The sequence below is a fragment of the Onthophagus taurus genome, chromosome 1 (genome assembly GCF_036711975.1).
Source record: "Onthophagus taurus isolate NC chromosome 1, IU_Otau_3.0, whole genome shotgun sequence".
NCBI lineage: Eukaryota > Metazoa > Arthropoda > Insecta > Coleoptera > Scarabaeidae > Onthophagus > Onthophagus taurus.
Window position 1 is genome coordinate 40,165,371 of NC_091966.1, and position 26,928 is coordinate 40,192,298.

General features: G+C 33.9%; 3 protein-coding genes across 3 annotated transcripts in view; 2 read left to right on the forward strand and 1 right to left on the reverse strand.

The window, feature by feature from the left end:
• On the forward strand, nucleotides 1–980 carry LOC111428622 (ribosomal protein L13). The gene is made up of 3 exons (XM_023064246.2): nucleotides 1–75; nucleotides 152–375; nucleotides 439–980. The coding sequence occupies exons 2-3, from the start codon at nucleotides 182–184 to the stop codon at nucleotides 911–913; spliced, it is 669 nt and encodes a 222-aa protein (XP_022920014.1). The 5' UTR covers nucleotides 1–75; nucleotides 152–181; the 3' UTR covers nucleotides 914–980.
• LOC111428605 (Dynein heavy chain at 16F) lies at nucleotides 972–26,911 on the reverse strand. The gene is made up of 29 exons (XM_023064208.2): nucleotides 26,589–26,911; nucleotides 25,712–25,796; nucleotides 25,510–25,660; nucleotides 25,186–25,432; nucleotides 24,655–25,039; nucleotides 23,162–23,303; nucleotides 23,026–23,107; nucleotides 22,783–22,963; nucleotides 22,567–22,733; nucleotides 21,914–22,315; nucleotides 21,349–21,859; nucleotides 18,805–21,022; nucleotides 18,478–18,749; nucleotides 18,211–18,423; nucleotides 17,158–17,727; nucleotides 16,671–17,106; nucleotides 16,360–16,615; nucleotides 13,792–14,467; nucleotides 12,487–13,736; nucleotides 11,587–11,832; nucleotides 10,805–11,531; nucleotides 10,125–10,297; nucleotides 6,139–7,071; nucleotides 4,422–4,623; nucleotides 4,130–4,367; nucleotides 3,452–4,068; nucleotides 3,219–3,398; nucleotides 2,752–3,166; nucleotides 972–1,283 (listed from the first exon to the last, which is right to left on the reverse strand). The coding sequence occupies exons 1-29, from the start codon at nucleotides 26,717–26,719 to the stop codon at nucleotides 1,051–1,053; spliced, it is 12,339 nt and encodes a 4,112-aa protein (XP_022919976.1). The 5' UTR covers nucleotides 26,720–26,911; the 3' UTR covers nucleotides 972–1,050.
• Nucleotides 1,593–26,928, forward strand: part of LOC111428610 (leukocyte receptor cluster member 8) — a 45,237-nt gene continuing 19,901 nt past the window's right edge. The window contains exons 1-3 of the mRNA XM_023064223.2: nucleotides 1,593–1,635; nucleotides 1,702–1,848; nucleotides 5,341–5,606. The gene's annotated coding sequence lies outside the window, so the exon portion shown is untranslated. The remainder of the gene's footprint in view (nucleotides 1,636–1,701; nucleotides 1,849–5,340; nucleotides 5,607–26,928) is intronic.

Below are 26,928 nucleotides of genomic sequence, written 5' to 3' on the forward strand. Positions count from 1 at the left end.
GTTGATTTTGTTACGGTGTTTAGATGGCGCACTAAGCCTACTTCTCTTTTACCGAAAACGTGTTGTGGTGTCGAGGTAAGTTCCACATTTTATGAAATAAACTAATTCTAACTTGAATTTTATGATTTATTTTAACAATTTTCGCCTATAGAAACGCACAGCTTGCGTTTAAATATAAAATATGGCTCCGAAAGGTAATAATATGATTCCGAATGGCCATTTCCATAAGGATTGGCAAAGGTTCGTGAAAACATGGTTTAATCAACCGGCCCGTAAATTCCGCAGAAGGCAAAATAGGATTAAAAAAGCTAAAGCTATCGCTCCTAGACCCGCTGCTGGTCCATTAAGACCGGTAGTTCGATGCCCTACAATCAGGTATGCTATGGAAATAACTTTTTAATCAACATAACCTCATTTTTTTTTGAATTTTTTATTTAGATATCATACTAAAGTGAGGGCTGGTCGTGGATTTACTCTCCAAGAATTGAAAGCAGCTGGGTTAAACTCATCTTTTGCTCGTTCCGTTGGAGTTGCAGTCGATTATCGTAGAAGGAATAAATCCGTCGAGTCTCTCCAATTGAATGCTCAACGTTTGAAAGAATACAAATCCAAGTTGATTTTGTTCCCACAACATAATAAGAAGAAGTTGCGTGCTGGTGAAGCAACAGAAGAGGAACGTAAAGTTGCTTCTCAGTTGATTGGCGAAGTTTTGCCAATTTCCAAATCAGTTATTAGAACGAAAGCGAAGGTACCTTCTGAGGATGAGAAGAAATTCAGTGCATTCACCGCATTGAGGAAGGCACGAGCTGATGCACGTCTCGTTGGAATCAGAGCCAAACGCGCTAAGGAAGCTGCAGAAAACACAGATGACGTTACAAAAGCCCCGAAGGAAGCGAAGAAATCCAAAAAATAAAAAAGATTTTTTTTGTAATCTTAGACATTTGAATAAATCTTTAAGTTAAAAGAAAATATAAATGAAATCGTTTTATTTACAAATTAAAAAAGTAAAAATCGGTTTAATATAACAACATTATAAAAGATTATTAAAAATTAATTGGTTATCTGCGTTAATAAAGCAGTTCCTTTTAAAATCCAATAACTGCTGTCCTCTTGAGACGGTAATAAAAACGGTAAAACAAAGTTTGTGCTATGTCCGGTTGTAGATAACACACCAGCCCTTATTGAAGTTTTATAAAGCGGGCAAAGATATCTTTTATCATCATCGGAAAGTTTTGATACAGTTGGTTCTAATCTAAATGCTGGAAGTGGAGGATTTATTTCACCTAAAAAATAATAAATTATAAAATTAATTTAAATAAGATTAATTTACACAACGAAAGAGGGCGCTTATTTGAATTTATATAAATTATTTGTGGCGAATTTGAATGTAATTGGTTTATATTAAGTAAAATATTTTAAATTAGATTAATTTGCAAATATTAATATTTACAATAAACAAATTAAGTGAATTAATATGTTTAATAAATTGTTAAGCATATTTTTTAGTAAATGCTACTCATCGATAGAGGGCGCCATTATCAATGTATATTTTGATTAAGCTTTAAACTTTTTAATTGTTAAAATTGCGCACATCTCGTGAACTGTTAAGAAAAGAAATTGTTAAGGAAGATATTGGTATTGTTATTATAATTATGATTGATTTAAACAATTATTAATATAAAATTATTGTTGTTTTTGAAGGTTAAGACATTAAACGTCAAGATTTGTTTGAATAGAAATTTAACCTAGAAGCTTCTTCTTCTTCTTCTTCACAATGATAAGGCTTGGCAATGGAACCTAGAAGCCTAATTTAAACTTGAAAATGAAAAAAACGGCGATTAATGACAGGTAGAATTGATATTAAATCTAATTTTGGAAAAATTCAACAATCATTATGTGTCATAATGTCACATTAAAGTTTCGATGTGATATCACGTTTTGTGACGTCACAAGCAATGTTAACCACGCATTTTCCTATTAAGCCGGTCAACACCTAGCCATAGCAAGTATAGTAACCATAGCCACGCAAAAAATCAATCTGATAAACTTAAAAGTAAAGTTATTTTTATTAAACTAGGTGAGATTACAACGTATATTTTCGGTTAAAACACCTTGTTTTTCTTATGCTATCGATGCATAACGACTCGTCGCGTCGTTAGATAGACTGTGTATCGATAGACTCTGTGTTAATACTAGAACTAACACTAGACCGAAAACTAGAAACATTCGGATTTAGCCACACGTCTCTTAAGACGGCTAAACCCGAATGATTCTAGTCTAGGTCTTGTGTTAGTTCTAGTGATAGTGTTAGTGTAAAACTAGAACTAACACTAGACCTAGAACTAGAAAGTATCGGGTTTAGCCTTAAGAGACGCACGGCTAAACAAGAATGTTTCTAATTCTAGGTCTAGTGTTAGTTCTAGTTTTAGTGCAATAAAAATATGCAACATGGCTAAACCAGAATATTCCAGGTTCTAGGTCTAGTGTTAGTTCTACTTTTCTTTCAATCAAAATATACCACAATCTAACGCTAAACAACATTTAAAAGTAGAACAAGCACTAGACCTAGAACTAGAAACATTCGGATTTAGCCGCACGTCTTTCAAGACGGCTAAACCCGAATGATTCTAGTCTAGGTCTTGTGTTAGTTCTAGTTTTAGTGCAATAAAAACATGCAACATAGTGACATCTTATGCTAACTAGCGCTACCTACCACTGTCACTAGAACTAATGGAATATTTTCAAGATTACCTGGATTGGGGTCAACCAAACACATAGTTCGCATATCCCATCTCCCAGCATCTAAAAACAATCCATGTACGATAACACCATCCTTTGGATAAACCAAATCACCATATGCTTTTGGAACTTCTTTACCATCGGCCGCAACATGAGCATCATGCAGATCTTCTTGATCAACGACTCTCTTTAACGGATTGAATTCAAATCGAAGCTGATCGATGGGCAAATTATATTTTCTAGCGTGCGTTTGTAAGGTTCCTGTTAGAAAACCTTGTGGAAAGTAAAAACCGGAAATCCAATATGAAGTTGGATGTCCGCTGCGGATCCAAACGCAAATAAAATCGGTTCTCATGTCTAAATCGTGTACCCAGCTTCCTAAACTTTTTAGTGACGGATATGAGTGACTTGACCATAATTTGGGGACCTAAAATAATAATAATAATAAAGAGGACATTTAAATAAGCTTTAAATTTTACGGAATTATTGATAAATGCATTAAAAACTTCTTCTAATTGTTCAGACATGACGACTAATCCTTTAATGGCTTTTTGGAGGTTAATCATTGAGTTATCGATTAATTTTAATAATTTATTAAAACGATCCACTTCTTGTAAAAGAACAGTCGTTAATGAAGGCATTCTATTTTGATCATCTTTCTAAAAATTTCATTATAATTAAATTACAACTAACGCATGAAAGCATAACCAACCTTCATTAAAGATGGAAATGGTTCCTCCATAGAAATCTTTTTAATAATCGTTTCCAAAACCATTTCAGATAATTCAAAAACAATTTCATCGCTGCTTTTTCCACCACCACTTCCGCCAGCTCTCGGTTGACTCTCCATAATAGTCCTAATAATCGCTTGAGTTTCTTTTACTTGAAAAGCAATGTTGGCATTTTCGTGCATCCCGAAAATTTCTGGTTCCTCTATTAGGGGTAATTGGTTAATGAACTCGCGATATTCCTCGATATTTTCGGCAACGGGGCAATAATATGTTCCGGATTTCGAGTAAACATATTTCTTTTTAACGGCGGCCGGGGCGAAAAATCCACTTAAAATCGTTTTGAGACATCTTAAATCCCAATTATCTGTAACTCTTCCGCCGTAAGTGATTTCCCCGGTTATGTAAATTAATGCATCCCAAGGAATCGGTGGGGTTGCGCAGTACATTTTTAACGTGTTAAAAGCGAAATCTCTATCGCTATCGTTAAATTCGTAAACGATGTTCCAACCTAATGGACCAAATTTTTTTCGTTCTTGAATCACAGCGTGAAACATACAAAGCCCAAAAACCATAGCTTTCCATTTTCGTTTTAAAAACGCTAAAAAAATATATTAATAAAAAAATTTTATATTAATAAATGCGAATAATAAATGATTTACGATGAAGAAACAGATCATCCGTCATATCTAAATAGGCTCTTCTTAAATTAGCTCTTAATCCTTTCGGTGGTTCATTCGTCACTTTAACGGAATTTTGTAGAACTGAAACCGGGAATGTTTTACTCGGCATCGAACTTAAATACAATCGAAATTCTTTATGGGTTGTATCCGGATTTTCGGCTATTTTTAATATGATTCTTTCCATGGAAAGCATCCAAGATGTTGCTAAATGGCAATTCTAAACATTTCAAAATTAATCATGTCAAATTTTTGCAGCATTTTTTTTACTTACTTGCAAGAAAACCCAATCGCCTTTCTCAATTCCAGTTGCGAGTAATTTTTCAGCAACAGGTCCTTGGCCTTGACCCAAAGATATTGCTCGAATTCTATCTGTGAATCCCATTTCAGCGGCGAATCGTTGGAAAGCACCGAAAGGATCCGAACCGGTACTCAAAACGAAAATTAATGGGATTACGTTGTTTATATCGTGGTATCTAGATGGATAAGAAGTTTATTAGATAAAATTGAAATTTGATGTAGGGTGGGTCAATAATGTTTGGATTTTTAATCAAATTCTTTTATCACAAATTGTAAGAATTTATTAATTGGATGGCTTAAAGGCAAAGTTACTTCGTTCAAGATAAATAACTGTTAAAACTTTCATAAAAGAACGCAACTTTTTCAGCTGTAACTAGTCTTCCATTTGCAGTATCTAGTTTTCTGTAAGTAGTCTCTAGTCGTTTGCAACCAGTTTCCAGTCTTCTGTTAACAGTGTCTATTCTATTATAAGCAATATCTACTCATTTACTGATTTGTCAGCAGTATCTAGTTTTCTGCCAGCAGTCTTTAATCTTTTATCAGCTATATGTACTCTTCTATTAGCAGTATCCAGTCGTCTGTCAGCAGTATCTAGTCCTGTATCAGATAGTCGATTACCAGCAGTAGCAAGTTTTCCATTGGCAGTATCAAATACTTTGTTGGCGGTATATATTTATCTGCCCGCAGGATCTAGATTCTGCAAGCAATTTCTAATTTGTTACTAGAAGTGCCTAGTTTTCTAGGAGTTCTTTAGGAGTACAGCCTAATTTGTTGTAAGTACTAAGTAGGGTTCTGAATACCTGAAAAATCTAAGTTAAATGTTTAAATGTATCTTTTCAAAATGAAAATATTATTTATCATCATTTACAATGAAACTTTCTTTTGATTCGCAGGAAATTGTATTCTTACTTTGAGACATACAACCCAAATTAATGGACGTGGATGATTTGTTAGGTTCCCGGCTAGGAGGCAATGTTATGGTACCGTGTCATAGCCGCCACCATGGCAATCTAGTGATCTCAACCACATTAGAGTAATCAACAGAACCTATAAAGGTCAATATCATCTCCTGAAACCGTGTCCATAGGATAACCGACAACTACTGCAATGAATACCAAAGCAATCAAGAGCGTCGCCATGATTCTAGGACCAAGTTAAGGTAAGTTTTTAAAATAAATTTGTTTAATTTCTATCTCTTCCAATAAGTTTCAATTATAATGTTTTCCTCAATCTCAGGAAGTTGTTTGAAAATCCTGGAAATCTTTTTTTCAAATATCACCCATTTTTTGGTTTCATCTCTTCCCCGGACTTCTTCTCATCCCATCCTGCCTCCCATATCTGTTTGATCAGGTTATTTTCCCTCATTCGTATCAGGTGTCCAAACCATCCTGTATTTTTGTTATGATTAGTTCCTCGTTAAGTGTTGCTTTGAGTCCTTTTCGATTATTTCTCTTTAAATGTGGTGAATTTTGGACACAGAATGGAGGCAGAAACTCACAGTGGGTTAATATGCAACCAGATATAGAAATGGAGGAAGTAGAGGAGGAAAAATGAATTTGGAAAATCTTGCAGTAATATTTAATTTTAATAAGTCTGATTGTGTTGGATTAAATTTAATTATTGTGGAATAATCCATTCATTTCGCCACACCCTATAAAATTAATTAATTAATGAATTAAAAAATAACATACAAAACATTTAAAGATATAGCCGGACTCTCTATAAAAGCTTTCCCAAGATTTTTCTTGACATACTCAGTAATGGCAAAAACCAATTTTTCTTCACACAAAGTTTTTATTAACATTAATTTTTCCATGTCGTTTAATCGTTTTTCCCAATTAATTGGGCTATCCTTATTTAAAGTGGGCACCACTTGAATACTCAACGAATAATCCCCAACCATTATATGTATAACATTTGTTACCTCATCCGGTAGTTCGTTGTACAAATCAAAAGCGGCGTATAAATAATTCACCGCCACCCACATGTTATCCGATACTTGAGGATAATTCGGTTTTGGTGGTAACTCTTTTTTCGCTCCAACCGGGCCTCTCAATAAATAATTCCATTGCTTATCAGTTATCGTTTTATTCTGGCGATAAATCGCCACGCACAACATAAAACTATAAACTAATTTATGCCGCTCGAATAACCCGCGTGAAATATTCGTATAAACAGCTAAAGTAATTTCAGCGTAAAGCGTTTGTAAGCGGATGTTTAAATCATCGTTTTTCTGGCTGGTTTCGATGACCGTGTTAAATATCGTGTTGAAGTATTTCAATGAGTATTGATACATGGGGTCGATATCGCCCAATTGGGCCACTACGAAGTATAAAATTGATCCACGAGTTGCAACGGATCGATATTTTTCGCGAGCTATCGTTATTTTTTCTTCGGTCGTTTCAGCTTCGATTAATCTCGCCGCTATAACTTCGGAAGTTTCTTTACTCTCGTTTAACGTGTCGATTAATTCCTCATCATCCAAAATGTTTCCTTCCGATTGATATAGAAGCCTCAAGATTTTCACTTCGATGTTTTTCAACGTACTTTTATCATTGTTTATACGAACAATTAATTCTGTGCGTTGTTGTTCTAATTCTGGTCGTTCCAATCTCACAACATCCCTAAAAAAATTTAAAAAAAAATTAATGTCCTTGAAAATAATAATAATAATAAACTTTATTGTACCAAAAACAAAATATAAAGTGCAGAGAAAAAAAAAAAAACAAAAACATGGATCATTCTTTTTTGTTACATGGTAAACTGGCACCATGTAATTAAATTGAGATAGTACAAAACTCTCACATAAGTTTCGTTTAACATCAAAAGATAAGTATGCTCTATGTGGATAAAGTAGTCTCAGTGCACAATAAGTATGAAGTTCCTAACATACTTAGAGATCTGATTAGAGTTATAAATTTCAAGTCCAAGACTTTTATATTTTTCAAGTACAGGTAGTTTTGAGCCATTCACAGCAATATTAGCAGCCTGAGACAATTCAGCACAAATTTTTTTATTGCCAAAAAACATGACCACAGACTTCTCTGGATTGATTTTTAAACAATGCTGCGAAACCGCAACAAACACACTATTAAGATCTCTATTTATATTGTCAATAGCAGGACCAGACTCGGAGGGAGGAAAGGAGAGCACCAACTGAGTGTCATCCGCATAAAGATATGGTGTACAGTGTTGAATACATTTAAATAAATGACTAGTGTAGATCGGGCCTAAAATAGAACCCTGAGGAACATCATCAGCAATGAATCTGCTCTGAGATACTACACCATCAATAGCTACGCGTTGAGACCTGTCATGAAGATAACACTCAATAATACTCTGTGAAACCAAACAAAGAAATAATAGAAAGAAGGATCTCGTGGTTAACGGTGACAAATGCCCGGCTTAAAATCTAACAAAACTAGAATCCAAAAACTCTGTCATAGTAGTAACAATGCTATAATTTTTTCAAAACCCCCACTGAAAGTCAGGCAGAAAATTAGGTGTTTGAATGTAATCATTCAACGGATACTTCAATATCCCTTCCAAGATCTTCGAACAAGTAGGAAACAGACTAATAGGTCTAAAGTCAGTGTAACTTGATGGGTTTTGATTTTTAGGAATAGGCGTGTTTCCAGCAATTCGGGACCTTCAACGATGCAACAGTTAACAATATGTGTAAGATAAGGCAAAATGACAGGACAAGTCAGTTTAATCATATCCGCCCGAATCCCATCACTGCCCTCAGAACAAGACTTCAATTTATAGATCAATTTGTCTACTACATCAGTTGATACCGATTTGAATTTAAAATATTTCTCGTTATTAACATTTAAATTAGAATAATACTCAAAGACAGCAGGATTGGGCGGTAAGCTGTCAGTGATGTCCGAAACACTCCTCAAAAAGAAGTCATTCAGATCTTCAACATTACACAAAGCATCTGGAATATTACACTGCGTCCTCTTTCTTAACCCTTTGTGTCCCAAGAAGTCAAACATTTTGAAACTTTGTGACAGAATCAGACAGAATTAAAACGCTATCAAAATACACTCAGTAAAGGCCTTTGGAATAACATTTTAGCAAAATATGTAATCCCCCTATTTTCGCATAATCTAAGTGTCAAAAAAGATGCTAATTTAAAAATTCCTGGAAACCTTGTTTATTGAAATTAAGAAAAAAAATTTTTTTTTAATTGAAGCTTAAAGCTTTCTGTTTAAATCGATGTATAATAATCGATGGGTTGAATTAGAAAAATATTGAGAAAATAGTATTGAGTTAAAACTAACATTTTCGTATAATCTAAAAGTGTCAAAAAAGATGATAATTTAAAAATTCCTGGAAGCCGTATTGATTGAAATTAAGGAATGAGACTTATTCTAAATTAAAGCTCAAAGCTTTCTTTTTAAAATGATGTATAATAATTGTTGGGTTAGATTGGAAAAATATTGACAAAAAACATGTTGAAACAAAACTTACATCTTCGTATCACCTAAAAGTGACCAAAAAAGATGCTAATTTAAAAATTCCTGGAAGCCGTATTTATTGAAATTAAGGAATGAGACTTATTCTAAATTAAAGCTCAAAGCTTTCTCTTTAAAATGATGTATAATAATTGTTGGGTTTGGTTGGAAAAATATTTTTAAAAAAATGTTGAAATAAAACATACATTTTCGAATAACCTAAAAGTCTCAAAAAATATGCTAATTTAAAAATTCCTGGAAGCCGTATTTATTGAAATTAAGGAATGAAACTTATGTTAAATTAAAGCTCAAAGCTTTCTCTTTAAAATGATGTATAATAATTGTTGGGTTGGATTGGAAAAATATAGAGAACAAAAATGTTGAAACAAAACTTACATTTTCGAATAACCTAAAAATGTCAAAAAAGATGCTAATTTAAAAATTCCTGGAAGCCGTATTTATTGAAATTAAGGAATGAAACTTATTTTAAATTAAAGCTCAAAGCTTTCTCTTTAAAATGATGTATAATAATCGTTGGGTTGGATTGGGAAAATATTGAGAAAAAAAATGTTGAAATAAAACTTAGTTTCGTTCTCAAGCTCATTCAAAAATGTCCGACAGGGAAAGCTAATATTTATACAGGCTGTTTCTAAATTGATGCGATTGATTTCAAGGAGTGATTTTTGAGCAAAATATTAAGGGAGGTCTTTCATATAACTTTTTGTTCAAAACCCCTTCCCCACCGAGTTATAGCACTCTAAAGTTAGGGGAAAAAATTGTTTATATTTAATAAATCCACTATGAAGAAATTTAGAAGAATGAAATTTGGCAGATAACTGTTGCTAATAAAATGATACATTTTGATGATTTTTATAACCCGAAAATATTATTACAAGGGGCTGAAAAAATCAACCCCTTTAATACTTTGCATCAGAACTTTTTAATGCGTCTACATTTTTCTATTTAAAAACTTTGATTTAAAGTTATCTCTTGACATTTTCTCCTAAAATTGTTAGTTTGATCACAAAAAAATAAAATAATACACAGGCTCAAATGAATTAATTCTGACATTGGTTATTATTAGCCAAAGAAATGAAGTTATGTCAAATTGATCTCAGCATTATTTTCGCTAAAAAAACTCTTGAAATCTTTCGCATCAATTTAGAAATACCCTGTATAATTATTAAAACATTATTAATGTTTTAGGTTCTTACGCTAATAATTGATCTTCTAATCCCGATGGGGTCACTGTAAAATTAACCAACGTCACCTGGATGCAAACTTCCGGTAAATAATGTGGGTTAGCCAACTTCGTTGTTACATAAAATCGGAAATTTGTGTCGTAATCGACGTCGGAATCCCCTAAATGGATTAGCAACCTCCCACTCTACAATTAAATAAATTTGTATACAGTGAATTTCACTTAAGATGCAATATACAAAAATATATTTCCATAGAAACCAGGGCGTACCTACTTAGTTTGTCTCACATAAAATGCAACATATCAATATAATTGGACATTATAGTAAAACCTCGATATGAGGCTTGTATAACCTTGTTTTTCTTAGGCTTTCAATGCATAACGACTCGTCGTTAGATAGACTGTGTATCAATAGACTCTGTGTTAATAGTATATTAATAATAATACTATAACTAGAATCATTCGGGTTTAGCCATGCGTCTCTTAACACGGATACTGAAAGTTATCATAAGGACGTTACCTTTTCCAAACAAAACCTTTCCTTTGCAAAACTACCGAATGCCTGTACTATAAAGCTATGTTGCATTTTATGTGGGACAGTGCAAGCGCATAGTAGTTTCGTAACTATGGTTACTACATTCCTATATTGCGAGTTATATGAAATTCCCGGTATACAAAAAATAAATTAATTACTTGAACAAAAGTTTGTTTTAAAAGTACTGGTCCTAAAGTGGGATCTAAAGTTTCTCCAACTTCCTGTAATAAAACGGGAAGTCCGATTCTAATCGCGTTTTCCAAAGCTCGCATAAATCCAGAATCCGTTAATTTAACGATTTTTAACTCATTGGGAGTTTCCATTTGTTTAATCCATCTATTCGCTTGTTCTTGCGGATCAATCATAAGCGGCCAACGTCCGGCTTTCGTGACCATGATGGCGTTTTCCGTTGAAACGTTATCCCGGGGAAGTCCGCATGTTTGCCATGTTCTTATATCATATGGGTCGGCCAAAACGTTAATTAAACTGAAATTGGGAGAATGCGGAATTTTTAATTCTTCGCATTGGCGTACCCAAAGATCGGTTAATTCGACGCGATAATTATTGGTGAAAGCGCCGATGTAAGCCACACAAGCAGCCGCTAAGATAATGTCACCGACGATCGAAACTAATTGATTTTTGGCATCCTCGACGCTTTGTTCCCATCGAATTTGTTCGTCTCCTAACGCTAAGTTTAGTCGGCCTGCTCGTACTAATCGGGCGGCCGTTAATGCCATGTCATCTTCTAATGCTTGTTTTTCGGCTATGCTTTGATTGAATTGGTCTTGTAATTTTTGAATGAAAGCTTCGACGTCGGCTAATTTTTGTTGTTTCTCACGTAACAGTGTCATTACTTGGTTTAATTCAGTTTCCGCAGCTTCTAATCTAAAATTAAATGAATTAGAGAGAAATTTATTAAAATTTTAGTGGTATATAATACTTTTTTCGTTTAGGTTCAACAACTTTATAAACTTTGGCGTATTGATCGATTGCTCTAACCCAAAGGCACATACTCTTACATACTTTTGAGACTTTTTCTATAATTTCCGGTACGAAATTTTTATTTTCAATGTACGGTTTAATCTTTTTTAACATTGCTTCTGTCATGTGATTCTTATCGTATTCTTGGAGTTTTTTCAAAAAGTTTACATCGGCCATTACTTGTTTAGCTGAATTCCAATCGGTTCTAAAATTAATTTTAAACGCTTAAATAAATATAATTGTATTCAGGTGTCCCAAAGAATTGTTATTTGAGCGTTGTACAAACTTGTTATACAAGTTTCGTTGTAATGTTATATCTAATTTGGTGAACGTTTTGGTGTTATTGTGTTTACAAGGTTACGATGTTGCTTGGGTGTGGATGGGGTTGGTATGCTTTGCGTAGTTGTGATTAAATATGGTTTTTTGTATGGAAGGTTGGAAATTTGTGTTGACTTAATATTGACTATATTTCAAATAATGTAATCTTGACATTCTATATGTCACTTTAAACTGTCAAATTTATCATTTTGACATTCTATCTGTTACTTTGAACTTTCAAATGTCACCTTGACATTTTCTCTGTCACTTTCGCCATTGAAACTATTATTCCAACATATTAATTTGACATTTTGACACAAACCTATCACTTTGATACTTTACCTATCAAGTTGACATTGTGACACTTTACTTAGTAAAATGTCAGAGAAAATAGCAAAATCGTTGTAAAAACCTCAAATCAAAATTGTTTTGATTGTTTAACACTCAATATTTATGACTATGATGACTTTATACAATATGATTGGGACACCTGTATATAAATATGTAACTAATAATTTTTAATATATAAAAAATAAATTACTTTGATCCTAAAAGAATAAGAACAGCTTCCATAACAAATTTAACCATTTCCGGTGGTTTTTGGAAAACCCTCAATTCATTAATATCTGATTTATTAAGTGAGTCAAGGGCTTTACTTGCCATTTCCATGGCTGGTAAAACGGTTGCTAAATCCTTTTGAGCCTCATCGGCTAAAGCTTGAGTTTCTTCAGCTTGTACTTTAGCAACTGCTTCGTCGGCCTTTACATAATCGCGGACTTTATCGGCCGATTTTTGTTCTGTTGCTAAATGTTTCATTAATTCGGCGACGGCTGCCGATTTTTTAACCAATTGAGGTTCTAAAACCTGCAAGGTTTCTTTCATCGAATCGATAACCGAATTGGTTTCGTAAAGCTTTTTTAATCCATTGGCTATGCGGTCGTGTTGGTTGATGATGGATTCTTTTTTTTCCGCGAGCATGTTTTTGTAGAGTTTTAAGAGTTCTAAGTAACTGCTTGGCGTTGTGTAATAATGCCGTCTAACTTCGTTATAAAATCGCTCTGTCATATCTTCGACACTTTTATGAAGTAACACGCATATTTGGGAAAAATTTTCGACGAGATCTGGATGAATAATTTCTTTTAGTTGATTTTGTGCGACGGATAATAAAGCTTCTTCGGGCCACTTTACAAACCAATTAATCGTGCAGCAATTTACTAACGATGGAAACATTCTGCATCGTCTTCGGAACGCATCTCCAACGGGACTCATACAAATCACCAAATGGAGATTTGCTCGAACTCTACTTATAAAGAACGTATAAATAGCATCGCGATTCGATTCGGAAATTCCTGCTTCTTTAGCGCCAGGTCGGCATCCGATTATAACTTTTTCTAATTCATCCGTTTCGAATAAATTAGGAACGTCGCCGGAATTCAAAATGTTATTAACATCTTCTAAAAATCCTTCTTGAACGATTTGCGTATCGGTAAATAAGAAAACTGTGTCTTCATTTAGCACCCCAGCGTGAGTATAAAACCTTCTTAAGTCGTCAAAGAACGAAGAGTGATCGTAATTTCGCGTCAACTCAATTTGAAAGCATTTATAAGCGTTTACGTGCGAAGATAGGCGGGTTAAACTTTGTTTTCCCATTCCACCAACTCCAACCATCAAGCCATTACCTCTTTCCGAACGCAAAATTCTGGCTATTCTACAAGTATGTTCTATTGCGTCCATAAAAAAGATTAAATCCATTTGTTTGGAGCTCATTAAATTATAATCATCTAAGTAATCCTATAAATTAATTAAATATGATTTAAAAAAATTAAATTAAAATTGAAGATCTTACATTTAAAACATTTTTCAATTTAACAATGTCTTTCATTTCGTCATAAAATCGATTTTCTTTATCGGCCCCCATAACAATAAAATCACCAAATAATAAAACCGGTGGCGTTTCAATAATGTCAGTATCCGTAGGCAATTGAAGCACTGGATTCGCAAAACATTTCCCACAAGTTTCCCTCATTAAAAAATAAAAATAACTTTTATCCTCTTTGTTGATTAATCGATCGTGAAAGACTCTTAAGCACTCGTGATAAAACAGTCGTAAAATTTGAGTAACTTCGCGCATAGTTCCCGAATCCGCTTGAAGAACACCTTGAACACATTTCGATAAGTCTCTTAAATTAAAAACGTAATGGGATTTAGCGGGAGTCGGAAGTAGATCCACAGCGATTCTTGCGTAAATCTCTACGGCGGCGTTAATCATGGCATCGGCGAGATCTTGAATCGGCTGCGCGAAGTCTTTGAAAAATCCTTTTAAAATCGCCTTGAAAATTTGTTTTAGACTGTATTCGTTCGGCGGGGGGATTAATAACATCCCGAAATGACGGGTAAATCGCGGTGTTAATGGATTTCTACCACCACCGGGTGGTGCGCAACCCACGCAAATTACCACATCTTTTATCTCTTTCCAGAAAAGTTTTTCGCGGTCGTATAAACCACCAAAATCTAAAAATTGTCTACAAAAATAATGAATTAATGAAGTAAAATTTCAAAAAAAAAAATAATTAACTGTTGTGTACACCTCATCATTAAGGTTCAAAACGACAAAACCTTTTTTCACCAAGAAGTCGCAACCTTTGAACTTTCTTCTGTTTAAGTGAAAGTTTTCGCACTAACTTGGAGTTATGGATCAGCCACGCTACCAGTGATAGTGATGAAATGTTCCCAAATGTCAAGGCTGCCTATTCAGAAAAAAAAGGGGCTGGCTTTGATAGTGAAACACTTGGAGCTATTAGCAGAAAAAATGAACAGATCACCACTCTTCGCCACAATCGAATTGTGGGGTATCTTTAATTCTAATTTAAACAGATAGGTGGCGCATAGCGCACGTCCTATTCTCAGTCCAGTAATGAAGTGTAGAACTTTTTTTTTAAAGAGAACTTTTTTGAACCATGGAATTTAATTTAATATTAATCCCTTTAATTGAGCTCCTTCTTGTCCACTCTTGTTCTCATGGATGGTTTATGTCATCAATATCTTGCCGTTATAATTTTTTTCCATTAATTTTTACTCTGTGCACCTCCTCTGTCTGCTTTTTCATTTCCCATATACCCCGGTACCCATACCAGTGTGATATCTATATCTTTCTGATATGCCAAAAATAGACTTAAAGCTGTACTGATATAGGGATGTAATTTCTTTTTAAGATTTAGGTTCTTAATACGCTCAAGTATGCTGTTGGAATCTGTTATAATTATCACATTGCAATTGAAAGGACATAAATCAAGCATGAAACACTTTTTGTCTCTTGAATCTTGTTTCTTTATGTATTGCTCAATCTCCTTACCTAGCACATTAATCATTCCACTGTTTGATCCTAAGCATTTATATGATTCGGGGACAAATGTTATCATCGGTACCAGCATTCTGACGTTATATTCCAGGGGTGGGCAAGCTCCTTGATAGGCCATTTTTGAAAATTCGAAATTTTTCGCGAGCCGCAATTAAATGCGTATATATTAAAAAGGTATGCAAAAAGGACCCCGAGTACATTTATCGAGAGCCATAAATAATCTTTCAAAGAGCCGCATGCGGCTCGTTAAGCCGCATTTGCCCACCGTTGTTATATTCCACGGTGTGCATGCCATGCATTTGTTTTCTGTATAAATTTGGGATAGCAGGCTTGAGTTTTAAGTAGATTTTAGCAATCAAAGGGCAATTCTTTGGCAACGGCCGTGAGATGAAGATTTGCGAAATCCTATTTACTCTGTTGATCACTGGACAATCGATTATGCTAAGACTTCTAGTCAGAAATCCCACACACAGAAGTGTTGCTCTAACTTCGATAGATATTTTACCTGCTTCGATCGTTAATGCATTTGTTGGAGAAGCTCTCAGAGCACCCAGTGCCCAGAGTAAGGTTAGACTGATTAAATAAAAAATGTGTTGGTAACAACGTTGAGGTGTTGTTGGGATTCTCTTTACATCTTCTAAAACTATGTCTTTTCCTTGCCATATTCTTCACTTCCTCCTCTCTTGTGCACTATCTCCTCCACTCCATCCTCCCATTTTAATCTTAGCCTGCCTCTTCTTCGTTTTCCCACTGTTCCCATTTCCATTACTCTTCCGGGAATTCTCTCTTTTGGCATTCTGACTAGGTGTCATCTCATGTAGCGTTTGTATCCTTTCCTCTGCCTTAAATTTTGCGCATTAATGTTCTTCCCATGTCCTTATTTATGTCATTTGTTATGTCAAAATTATGAAAATAAAGATTAAATTAAAATATATAATTCCTAACTTTGTTGTTGTGATTAAATATGAACCATTAAAATGTTATAAACAATTAATCACGGCTGAGGTGTACACAAGATTTCTGTTTTACTTATAAATATAATAAATGAGATTTTACCTTAAAAGTTCAATCGGTGCTTGAGCTCCATAAGTTTCCAACTTAGGCATATTCACATCATCAACAAAAATAATAATTTTTTTCCCAGCTGGAGCCCCCAACAAAGTCTTTTTCTTCCTTTCAAGTTTTAATTCCAAGATTTCTTGCGTTTGCGCGCTACTTGTTTGGGCGGAAAAATTTAATATCCCCGGAACGTACAAACCAGTCGCTGACATTTTATTTAAAACAACTTTAGCAACAACACTTTTTCCAACACCTAAATTAAAGGAAATTATTTTTTCCTAATTTATTTAATTTTTTTTTATACAAACCAGTTTCGCCGGTGTACATAACAGAATAATTAACAGTAACCAACTGTTCCATAACGAATCCAAATCGCACGGTATCGGTGGTTGGTACGAGCATTTCAAAAAATGGTATTTCTTTGTCGTATTTAAATTCGGGCATAATTTTATTCCACGGTTCCATTTTTTTGGCTTTAACGTCTACGTAAACTTCCCATAAATCATTTCCTTGTGGTAATCTAGCGTCGGGGTTATCCTCAAATTGATCTCTTATAAATTGTTCTAAACGTTCCATCGATTGTTGCACTAAATTACCACCCACAGCCCAAATATACGAGAATATAAAAGTTTGGCATATAAAGTTTCTTATTTTCGCTTTTTCGGCGATTCTATCAACAGCTCCGGGTGCGATTAAAAAGCTTTTTATTAAAGCGCAGAGCATCATTATTTTACTAATTTCAACCTAAACTTAAAAGCAATTACTAAGTGAATTCTTTTTAAATTAATTAATTACTTGATGAATCGCAAATAAACAATATTTTCTCACATACGTTAATCCCCCATCAACGTATCTCTCAAAAAGAGCCAACAAATAATCCTTCATTTCCGGTGAAATTATCGATTCGCTTAATTCTTGCGACCACGATCTTACGTAAGGGAACCAACGCATTTCCTCCGGATCAACATAAACCATTCCGCATCGACTGACCGTTGCGGGTGAGGCTTGCGATAAATCCATAACTTCAAAAACAAAATGAACGTAAGGCGTTAATTTAATCCGTTCAGAATTGGCTAGACATAACATTTTGTTATCATCGAGAACGGTGTTTAAGTTTTCGATCCAAACGGCATCAACGGGACCATCGCAAATAATCCATTGATGATCTTCGGAGGTGTCTTGAACGGCTGTTCTTACCATAATACCCATTAAACCATCTCTCCATTCTAAAGTAAACGGATTTACTTCGCCGTATAATTCACCGGCTGTTACTGCTTTTGGATTCATTATGTATGTGTGAACTGGATGATAATATGGACCTTCGTGACCTGTATCATGCATTGTAGTAAGAGCCCAATTGAGAGCCTAGAAGAAAAAAAATTAGAATAAACCATTTAATATTTGTAGCACTTTAGCACTGTTCATAGCAGTGTCGTGGCTAAAATCTCTTGAAGAAAGAAGATTTATTAAAATATTTCCAATAAGTCGCGTGTTTTTCTTGCGTTTAATTTATTTTAATTATTTTTGTGTAAACATAAAACCAAAAATTGAATGTCTGAACAACAAAAATTTAAACGTCACTTTGACACATTTTGATTTAAAAACATGATATAGTAAAATTCCCTGCAAATCTTATCAATTGTTACCAACCCTTCAACAATTTGACAATTGATATTTCATTTAAACGTCACTTTGACACATTTTGATTTAAAAACATGATATAACAAAATTCCCTGTTAATCTTATCAATTGTTACCAACCCTTCAACAATTTGAGAATTGATATTTCATTTTTATTGATGATTTCAACTAAACTATTTGAGTTGATTTGAGGTAATAAAAAAATTACGTTTAATATAGCCGATTTTCCTCCACCAGTTGGTCCAACTAACATAACTCCCCAACGAACAATCATCGTTTCATGTAACTGTATAATTTTTTTGATCATACAATGTTCAGGCTGGAGATTATGTTCGACCATTTGAGCTATAATCGTTTGTTGAAACTCGCCGTAATCTTGTACCGGAAGTTCTACCCCCGGGAATAAATCCGTCAAGATCCCCTAAAACAAAAAAGTCAAATCAAAAATATAAACATATTTAGGTAATTATTATACTTGGAATAAAATAGCATCATCAGCCAAAAACTTGGGTAAATTACTATCTCTAAGCGCGCAAATAAGCACGACATCCTCATTTCGATCGGGTCTTGCCCTTTTCAAAGAACCGGCCATCACCAAAACACTTTTAACAGCACGCATTCCGAAATCGTAGTGATCTTGTTGCGATAATTGTTCGCTACAAAGTTTATACATTTGTACCATCTTAAACGCAAGTACTTTTGAGGATTCAAATCCTTCCGAATACAAAATAACTTCAGCTATTAAACCTAAAAGAAATTAAAACATAAAACATTATTAAACATTATTATTTTTCTTAATCACCATAATCAGGAACCATCATCGAAACAGGTCTAAACAAAGCTTTCAAATTATCGGGAAGTTCGGTTCTTCCGGCATAACCAGGATTCATCGTAATAAAAGCAGCGCAAGTTTGAACAAGCTTAATTTCTCTACCTTCAAACATAAATCTCGCGGCTCTAATAAGCTTTGCATTTCTAATCGTAATTAATTGTTGGGCGATGACCGATAACACCTCAATATCGATTCTATTAAATTCATCGAAACAACACCAAGCTCCCGATTGGGCTAAACCTGAGAAGAATCTTCCCATCATTTTATAATCTAAACCTTCCGAGCAATTAAAAACTACGCATTGTACCGCGTTTGATTTGGCTAAATCTTTTGTGGTTTCGGTTTTTCCGGTTCCAGCTGGTCCGGCTGGGGCGCCGCCTAAATCTAATTGAAGCGCTCCCATTAAACAAAGATAACATTTATCGGTTAATGGGGTGATAACTAAAACACCACCGGCTCCTAAATATTCGTAACCGTAAAGATATGAAGTACTTGACATTCTTGTTACGCAACGGTCACTTGAATCTACCCAATAATACCGTAACATTTTTAACCACTCAAAGTTTCCGCTCGAATAGGATTTGTGATGGATTAAATTTGCGATTGTATCTCTTGCGTGAACATCAACGGTGATTAAAGCAATTAAAATTTTCCTTGTTACCGAACTTAAATCTTGTCGAACTAACGCGGCTAAATCGTTTAAATCGCCGATACATTTTGTCTCAAACTTTTTTAATTCCACGTCTTTATCGGTTCCCTCTTTATCTAAAACACCGTGAACGTCTTTAGCCCACATAATTTGCGAAACTGTTAAAATAATTTGATTCGGATGTCTTAGGACCCAATCTTTACGAAGGGAGTGTATGTAATCGCCGATTGAGGCTTTCATAATTTTTCTTAACGAGGTAAACATTCCTTCTTCAACTTTTCCGAGCCAATCTTCAACGTTTCCGCGCGCTTTTAATCCTTTCGTTAATGGAACTCGTTCGCCTTCGGGGCTAAGCATCGCAATTATATCCGTGGTTAAAACAACTTTTTCTCCGCCGGAACCAGCAGCAACTGGGGCCCCACCACCTTCTTCTTCTCCTTCTTCTTCGGTTATTTTTCTGGTGCCAAATTCTAATTTCGCAATGGCATCGAAACATTTTCTTAAATGGGGTTGAACGGCGTGGGGATTTCTCGTTTGCGCTAAAATATCGAGTAATTCGTCGTTTGATAAGAAATAAAATCGGGGGAAAGCGACTCGTTTTGTTTCTAAATAAGATTCTAGGCATTTCATGATTTGCTCTAAAAGGGAGTTGTTTTTTTGGAGTTGTTCGTAAACTCCGGGTGCTGTAGCGGCGGGCATAGCCAAGGGCATTTTTGCAGTTTTTCTCATTAATTCTTTCCAGGATTTATCGACTACCAAAAACATTTTTGCTTCAGTAGGGAGTTGTCTTTGGATGTCTGGGGCGGAGAAAATCACTTCTAAGTAAACCCAACTTTGTTGGCAGTTTGACCATTCCTCTAAACACTTTGTGAATAAATCTAGTTGTTTTATCCATTCGTCAACTCGCGGTTTGATTGGGCCGACGTGTCTCGAACTGGAGATTGTTGTTATGTTTATGTTGGAGTCGTCTAAAACGGCTTGGACTTCTTCGGTTGATCCCATAATAAAAACGTCTTTAGTATCTTTGTGCGGAACGACAGTGAATTCTAACGACTCCCAATTTTCTTCGACTTTCTTTAAAAGTATTTCTAAAGAAGCCTCACTACTGGCCATACCAGATATTTCCATCAATTCATCCGGGTAACCAAAACAACCCAAAGACTCAAGCAATTCCAAAGTTATAACTTCATCCGCTTTAAATTTGTGGTTAAGTACATTTTCGATTTTCATCCAATGCCGCGTTTTTAACGAAGGATTTCTTAGATACGTAACAACCGGCATTTTATCCCTCATCTTTTCAACGTCCTCTTTTAATTTTGGGACAATTAAATTTTTGGGGAGCCCCTTTTCTAATTGATTAATACTTTTCATATTTTTTGCGATGAATAAGTTCATATCGTCGGGGACTAAATTTGTAAATTCGGTTTCGTACCATTCTTGGATCGTTTTAGCCCAAGAATCAACACTTTCCCAAAGTAACATTCTCAATTTAACATCGTTCATCACTTCATCTAATATATCAAAACGAGATACTTCAAGCTAAAAAATGTATTAATAAATTAATTCGTTTTATGATTATACACTAAAATCTCGATATAATGGACTAATACGATATAATAAAAAGTCTGTTATATGAAAAATTGTGATAGTTCTACTTATTTTTAGTTCTATGAAAAATTTCATCCTTATCATTTTCATCAATCATTAGAATTAAAACTAGCATAGAAACATAGAATAGAGCAACTTAGCTAATAACCCGAGTTGGATTCTATCTATGAGGGCTAACATTAATATTTAAATGTATTGATGTATTAAATCCGAAGTTTGTTATATCGAGGTTTTACTATATATTAAGCTTAATTAACCTTAAGTTCTTTTTGAAATTCTTTGTACTCTTTGGCTCTTCGAACACATTCGAGTAACCGTTCATATAATATTCCTAAAAAGCCGTTAACTTCTTCGGGATTCGATTCGATGTCGTAAAGCCAAGGTTGGAGACATTCATCTTTGATGCAACCAACGTCCGAAATTAATGCGCTAATATCTTTGTTCATTAAATCGGTGAATTGTTTGATGGCTTTCGGCCTCTCTTCTAATTTCCTATCAATCAAACTCCGCAAACTGCCCATATCGACGCTAATCCCTAAATACTTAGACATATCATCACCCGGAACTGGAATCGAGTATTCTTCAGTCATATCGTAAAGTTCTTTACAATATTCCAAATCGCTTTCCATAACATCGATTCGCTCGGTACATTTTTCCAAAAAGCGGAAATATTCGACAAATTGTAACGTTTCTGTGTTTGTTCTTTCTAAATATTTCGCCGAATACTCAACTTCGTCCGCTAATCTGTTAACGTTATCTCTCCCGATTCTATAACAAAAAAAAATCATTAAATTATAACTTAAAATATAAATCAAAAATTACCTGGGTAAAACGTTTTCTAAAATATTTAATAACCGCGTCGATTCCGGTAAAGATTGCGTTTTAAAATCTTCCAATTGTAAATAATGTATTCCCAATGGTTGTTTATCGACCGTACTATTAATGATATTAATTTCTTCATGAAATCGTATGCACAATTCACGAAAAACCTCCAAACGGATTTCATCTTCAATTATAGACGGCGGAGTGTTTTTATCGGCCGCAAAAAATTCTCTTATATATTCCAAACGTTTTACAAAAACGTCCGCGACGTCGTAATTTAATCGGATGTGATCGAAAATCGTCTTTTTAACCGCTTTTAAATGTTGATCGTCGCTTAAATAGAAAAACAAAGGGGGGCCGAATCCACAAAGTCTGTCTTCAACTTTTCCATTTATAATTGGACTAAAAAAGGTGTATTAAAAATTTTTGAAAAAATAATGAAAAGATATTTTCTCTTTAAGTTAAGTTGATAGTTTTTGTTTGACAAGAAGTGGAATATGATTTATTCATACAGTTGCTCACAAAATTGAGTATATAAAGGAATGGATACTCAATTTTGTAAGCAGCAGTATATAGCATGTAACTTTTATATAACTTGTCAATTATTTACTCAACATTAACTTTAAAAAAATCTAAAAGTAACAAATAAATACCATGTAAATGAATTATAAAGTTTATCGCCCAAAAAAGATTTAATTTTTAAAGTTTGAGATTCCCATAAATCCCAAACTTGATTAAAAATGTTTGCTGTCACATCGTGGGTTGGATCTAAACTGATAAACGTTTCGTTTATGATGACTCGTATTCTCAATAAAGGTAACTAAAAAGGTTTTTATAAATAATTTAATACTAAATCTTTTCCGTTTTACCTGAGGATCATCTTCGGATCTTGGAATCATAATCTGTTTATCTAACGGAGTGCCTTGTATCGATTCAACTGACGGTAAATATTTTAAATGAGTTTCAAGCGTCTTTAACCATCCCGTTGCGGAATTTGAAACGATTCCGTGCATCATATTTAATGTTAAATAATCAGTAAGCGTTATAAAACTAAAATAAAAAATTTATCATTATTAATATGAATTTAGAGAAATAATTTAGAGAATATTTACTAAGTTAATCGTATACAAAAGTTTTTCTTTTCCGATTGTTCGATAAAAGAAGCTTTTGGTGCTTTTCCTTTTTTAGATTTCGCTAAAAATAAAAATTATTAATAAATCATTAATTATCTTAAATTTGTTTGGTTACATTTTTCAGTTTCAAGTTCAATGGTTTCATCGACAATAAATCCACGTCCCAATAAAGCACCTAAACAAGCGTTATAAATAATTTCTTTGGTAACGTTTCTATAATTTACTAATTCAGCTATTATTTCTTCAAGTTTTCCCATCTAAAAAATCACAACAAATTTACTTGAACTCCTAAATTATAATACTTGAAATTTCATATAATTCGCAATATATGAATGCAGTTACGAAACTACTATGCACTTGTACTGTCCCACATAAAATGCTACACAGCTTAATAGTACAGGCGTTGAGTAGTCTTGCAAAGGAAAAGTTTTGCTTGGAAAAGATGACGTCCTTATGATAATTCTGAGTTTCCGTGATAAGAGACACACGGCTAAACCCGAATGACCCCTTCTAACCCCTTCTAGTTCTAGGTCTTGTGTTAGTTCTAGTGCTAGTGTTAGTGTAAAACTAGAACTAAAACTAGACCAAAAACTAGAAACATTCGGATTTAGCCTCACGTCTCTCAAGACGGCTAAACCCGAATGATTCTAGTTCTAGTGTTAGTTCTAGTGATAGTGCTAGTGCAATACTAGAACTAACACTAGACCGAGAACTAGAAACATTCGGATTTAGCCGCACGTCTCTCAAGACGGCTAAACCCGAATGATTCTAGTTCTAGATCTAGTGTTAGTTCTAGTTTTACACTAACACTATCACTAGAACTAACACAAGACCTAAAACTAGAAGGAGTTAGCCGGGGGTTAGAAGGGGCCATTCTAGTGATTGTGCTAGAATAAAACTAGAACTAACGTTAGACCTAGAACTAGAAAGTTAAACCTGAATGGTTCTAGTTCCAGGTCTAAGATTAGTTCAATGAAGAATACACAACAATTTAACGCTGAATAACAGTTAAAACTAGAACTAACACTAGAGCTAGAATTAGAAAGTTTCGGGTTTAGCCGTGCGTCTCTTAAGACAGCTAAACCCGAATGATTCTAGTTCCAGGTCTTGTGTTAGTTCTAGTGATAGTGCTAGTGCAACACTAGAACTAATACTAGGCTGAGAACTAGAAACATTCGGATTTAGCCGCACGTCTCTCAAGACGGCTAAACCCGAATGATTCTAGTTCTAGGTCTTGTGTTAGTTCTAGTGAATGTGCTAGTGTAAGACTAAAACTAACATTAGACCTAGAACTAGAAAGTTAAACCTGAATCGTTCTAGTTCCAGGTCTTAAGAGAGGTACGACTAAACGGAATGTTTCTAGTTTTAGTGTCAATTCTAGTGTTCTAGTTGTTCTAGTCTACCTTTATTTATTATTCAGCGCTACATTATTATATATTTTTATTGAGATATAACGAACATTGCGTTCCCCGTAATCATCCGTTACATCGAGGTTTTACTGTAATGTCAAATTACATTAACATGTTGCATTTTATGTGAGACAAAGTAAGTAGGTATGCCCTATTTTTGTATATTGCATTTTAGATGAAATTCATTGTATATCCTTACTTGCGCTTCGATAAAATAAAATAATTCCCAATTTTCAATGTTGCTAACGTCGGCAAAAGTAAAATCTGCCATTTTTTCGCACATATTCCTTATGTTTAATAGCGCCGGTCCCAATAAAGGATTTAAAATGAACAGGTTGTTGGATAGATTTTTTTTGGCCCTAGCGATTTTATTGAAAATGATCGTTTTGTGCCAAACGTAGAAAGCCTTCCAAATCCGGAAATTAAAAAACGTATTTATCCTCATCAAACGGCAATAAAGGTTGTATTCGGCCTCCCATTTTTCTAGCGGCGTAAAAACTTGTTCTAGACCGTGATGTTGTAAAACACCTTGAGCGCTCATTGTTAAAAATAAATTTTGATCAATGTTTTCATAAGGAACCATACTTAAATAAAAATTAAATTAATAATTACTTTTTTAGGTTATGTTTTAGTACGACAAATAAAACGTAACCTAAGTATTTAAAATGTTTTAAGTTTGTTGCTGATTTGGCTTAAATACCAACATAAAAATTTAATAAAAATTAATTACGTTAAAGCGTATGGTGTGTAATGTTCCGAAGATCTTGGAACGGCATAAATTAAATAAACAAAGCCGGGAATTTCTCCAGAACGCAATTTCTGAATTAAACTAGTTTGTAAAACGACGTTTTTCAATCTAAAATGGGGTAAAACTATGTCTCCCGCTGCCCCCCCACCTCCAATTGACATATGACTTTCAAGGTTGACAACAGGCCGAACGCCAGTATCTCGAAATTTTAATTGTTGATCTTTTTTAGCTAAAAAATAAATTAGAAAAGATGTTTAACTCCACAAGAATTTATTAAAAAAATAAAAATAAAACTTTAATAATTACGTTTCTTTCTTAACGATATAGTTTGCGCTTTCTGTTTCGAAATTGACGCATCACTTGGGGTTCTGGAACCCGCGGACGGTAAATCGCCATCGACGAGATTAATTCCAGCGCGTTGATCCAAAATTTTTTGTTGATGAGCTCTAAAACCAGTCTATAAAAAACGATTTTTTAATGCAGATAGTTTAATTAAAAAAAAACTTACCAAAGGTTCGGGAAGCTCAACTTTTTTCTCGAGCTTTTCCAAAAGCTTTTTATGCGGGACATGAAATGGTATTATATTTGCCTTTCTACAAAAAAAAACAGAATAAGTAACTTAACCTTAAAAAAATGATAATTTTAAGTCATTTTTGAACTGTCAAAAAAATCCCAAACTTGACAACTAAATAAAATATACTCCACAACATTATTTATTTTTACATGACTAATTAATGCATAATGACCATCTTATTAATAATTTTAATAAACAAGTTAAGAGTTTATTTTTGTGTTTTCATCCGTGGAATATAAAGTGAAAATCAAAAGTTTAGTTTAACTTTTAGATTACATTTTAATTTAGTACCAACCTAAAAATAAATACTATTTACTGTTGCTAGATGTCGCTGTGTATAAATAATAAATAAATAAACCGATACTTTATTTTCCCTTAAATAATTATATCTTTTTAAACTAAATTATGTTTCATGTTAATATTGTTAAACCAAATCACTAAATGCTTAAATGAAGTGTTATTCATTAAAAAAGAACTATTTATATTTGATATGTCAAAATGAGGTTAGGTTGATTAAATAAAAAATCTCTAAATCTCACGGTTATTTTGAGGGTTTGTGCAGTTTGTGTTGCATAATCAAAATTATGTCACAAACTTAGTGAATCACTTCTTTAATTGATAATAAATTTAACACAACTTCAGATAAACATAACCAAACTTAAAAAGCGTTTGACAGATGTCCGAAATTTTCTTGACGTTGAAAATGTTATGGAAGTTTGATGAATGAAATATAGATGGTGTTGATGTTAAAAAATGTTGATTGTATTAACTAAATTTTATATTTTTTAAATAAAAAAAATTTAATATATACCTTTTAAACCTCTCTGGTGGTCGACAAAAAAACATAGGAGTTTTTCTAAGAGATTCAAGAGATCCCCTCTCAAGAGTTGAACCAGACCCACCATCATCATCATCACTAGAATCAACAGATTCTTGCGACATTTTTGCACTTTAAATGTTCCCCGAATCACCAACACACTCCAATTGAGAATAACCTCTTGTTTGATCAATAAAATAATTATCTTTCTTTATAAAATAAAACTTTCTTTTTTGACTTTGACGTGTCTTTCATAAACTATTTTCGAATATCTTTTGTTTATTTATTTATTTCTAACCATTTTTACGCGCTGACCTAGATTAAATCTTTTTTC

What these genes read in the sequence shown, in the direction of transcription:
- LOC111428622 (XM_023064246.2), top strand. Translation starts at nt 182, where the DNA reads ATGGCTCCGAAAGGTAATAATATGATTCCGAATGGCCATTTCCATAAG. An exon ending in GTTCGATGCCCTACAATCAG is followed by an intron (nt 376 to 438) that starts GTATGCTATGGA and finishes TTTTTTATTTAG; the next exon opens with ATATCATACTAAAGTGAGGG.
- LOC111428605 (XM_023064208.2), bottom strand. Translation starts at nt 26,719, where the DNA reads ATGTCGCAAGAATCTGTTGATTCTAGTGATGATGATGATGGTGGGTCT. An exon ending in TTTATTTTATCGAAGCGCAA is followed by an intron (nt 23,304 to 24,654) that starts GTAAGGATATAC and finishes GTGATTTTTTAG; the next exon opens with ATGGGAAAACTTGAAGAAAT. An exon ending in GCACCGATTGAACTTTTAAG is followed by an intron (nt 14,468 to 16,359) that starts GTAAAATCTCAT and finishes TTATTTTTGTAG; the next exon opens with ACAATTTTTAGATTTTGGTG.